The 2,053-nt window shown below is 50.1% G+C and overlaps 1 protein-coding gene across 1 annotated transcript in view; it reads right to left on the bottom strand.

The window, feature by feature from the left end:
- Nucleotides 1-6: 6 nt before the first annotated feature.
- IGDCC3 (immunoglobulin superfamily DCC subclass member 3) overlaps nucleotides 7-2,053 on the bottom strand; it is a 66,529-nt gene continuing 64,482 nt past the window's right edge. Inside the window, exon 14 of the mRNA XM_069098279.1 lies at nucleotides 7-1,127. Coding sequence (XP_068954380.1) covers nucleotides 960-1,127 — 168 coding nt within the window. The 3' untranslated portion in view covers nucleotides 7-959. The remainder of the gene's footprint in view (nucleotides 1,128-2,053) is intronic.

The raw sequence follows: 2,053 nt of genomic DNA, 5'->3' as shown, positions 1-2,053 counted from the left end.
GGGGGGGGGGAAAGGGATAGGGTCACCATAGGATAGGCAATTCTATCTACCCTTTCTCCTCTCACAGCAGATCCAGGGAGCCCTCTTTAGCAAGGATGGCTCAGTTGGAGGCAGAAGAAGGGAGGAGGAAGACCAAAGGAGGACAGGAGACCCAGGGACACAAACAAGTGACCTGGAGGGAAACTTGAGGTAGAAAAAGTTTTGCTTTTGCGCCTTGAAGTGCTTTTTTTCTCTTTATATCTGGACTAAACAAGGCCCTGGAGCTCGGGGGCCCAAAGCCAGGACCTGAGGTAGGATAGAGCAAGGACCAAGCTCCTATAGGGCTCTATGGGGTCGGAGGGGGTGGGTCCTTGGACCTCCCCTCCCCCAAGGACATTCATTCCGGCTGAGGTAGGTGCTGAGGTGTCTCTGACGCTTTGGAGTCAAGAGTCAAAACAACCAAAAACCATCCTGAGAAAAGAGGAAGTGAACAGAGCCACTTGGCCAGGGTGGGACGGAGTCTGCTGGGAGAACAACAGCATAAGAGGGACCCCGGCCAGGGGTAGAGGGAAGAAGAAGCATATTTTCAGAGTCACATTAGAAGGATTCACCTTCCTTTCTCTCTTTCTCTCTCTCTTTTTTTTCTTAAGAAAATTAATCCCGAGTCATGAGAAGTATCAGGAAGCTGGCTAAAAGGATTGCCAGGGGATACTTCCTCTCCACATTATTCCCATGGAAGCATCTCTTGTAGGAGGGTCAGACCTAAATGACCTGAAGGAAAAAAGGGTATATTCCCTAGCAGTGGCCTCCAGCCCAGATGAGACTGGGGGAATGCCCTGGTCAGACACAGCTGGATAGAAGAAATCTTTCCTTCGACCTGAGATTTAAGAAGTCACCATTCAGAGCCCGACAGACACTGGCTATTGTCCAAACGTGGCCAGCTGTGGCATCTTGGAGGGCGCATGGTGAGACTTGGAAAATTATCCTTCATTGGTGGAACTGGGGCTGGGCATTTCATCCCGTTGAGGGGGGATGCCTGCAGCCAGACAGGACATCTCAGTTATCTGTTCTTCCAGTATGCTGAGTTCATCAGGTGGGAGAGTGGAGAGCTGGGTCTCATCACATGGGGCTGGGGATCCAGGGTCCAGCTACGGGAATAGGGAAAGGGCAATATTAGGAAGAGTACCTCCCCACTAACCCCAGCCCTCCATAAGGAAGCTACAATTCACCAAGACTGAGTGTTTGGGCAGTTTAATACATGGCCTGATTTAGGCATTGCTATAGTAGAGGCAGGTACCTCAGAAGGCATTCCCCTCTCCTGCCCCTACCATCCAGTTCCCAACAAGCAGCAGAACTGGAGGAGCAGGCACGGTGAGGCCCTTGCCCCAGCTTTCCTGTCAATGTCCCCTTCTTCTTTTTCAGCTGATATACACTTCTCCCCACCCTCTCCCACTCCCCAGAAGAAGGAACTCAGAGCCCACTTTCATTTTCTTCTCAACAGTCATAGGCTAGGGGATGGAGCCAAGACGGCAGAGTAAAAGCAGGAACTTGCTTGAGCTCCTGCTCCAACCACCTCCAAGAGTCACAGGCTGGGCCCCTCTACCACCCAAGGCTCACATTACTTGGATAAATGGAGACTTACCAATTAGAATCCTTTAGCAAGATGGAAGACAACCAGATACACCATCTGCTCTGCCACTGTATACTAAAATACACTGAGATACCCTAGGGCTCATCTGCTCTACCCTTTGGTCTACTGGGCCTTGCCATTGACCCAGCAGCTGAACCCTCCTATACCTATTGTCTTCCCCAAATAGAAAGTGAGCTCCCTAAGAGCAGAGACTGTCTTAGTTTCCTATTGGTATCCCCAAGTACTTAGTATGATGCTTTGTACATAATAAGTGCTTAATCAGGGAGATTGCAGAGATATGCAGTGAATAGAGCACCAGCCCTGGAGTCAGGAGGACCTGAGTTCAAATTTGGCCTCAGATACTTAACACTTACTAGCTGTGTGACCTTGGGTAAGTTACTTAATCCACTTGCCCTGCCCTCCCCCCTCCAAAAAAGCAAATAA

Source organism: Petaurus breviceps, unplaced genomic scaffold (genome assembly GCF_028583685.1).
Source record: "Petaurus breviceps papuanus isolate PSGF00001 unplaced genomic scaffold, PetGlider_PUasm1.0 37, whole genome shotgun sequence".
In the NCBI taxonomy this organism is placed as follows: Eukaryota; Metazoa; Chordata; class Mammalia; order Diprotodontia; family Petauridae; genus Petaurus; species Petaurus breviceps.
Note: the sequence above shows the minus strand (reverse complement) of the source record. Positions and strands in the feature narration are given on the sequence as shown.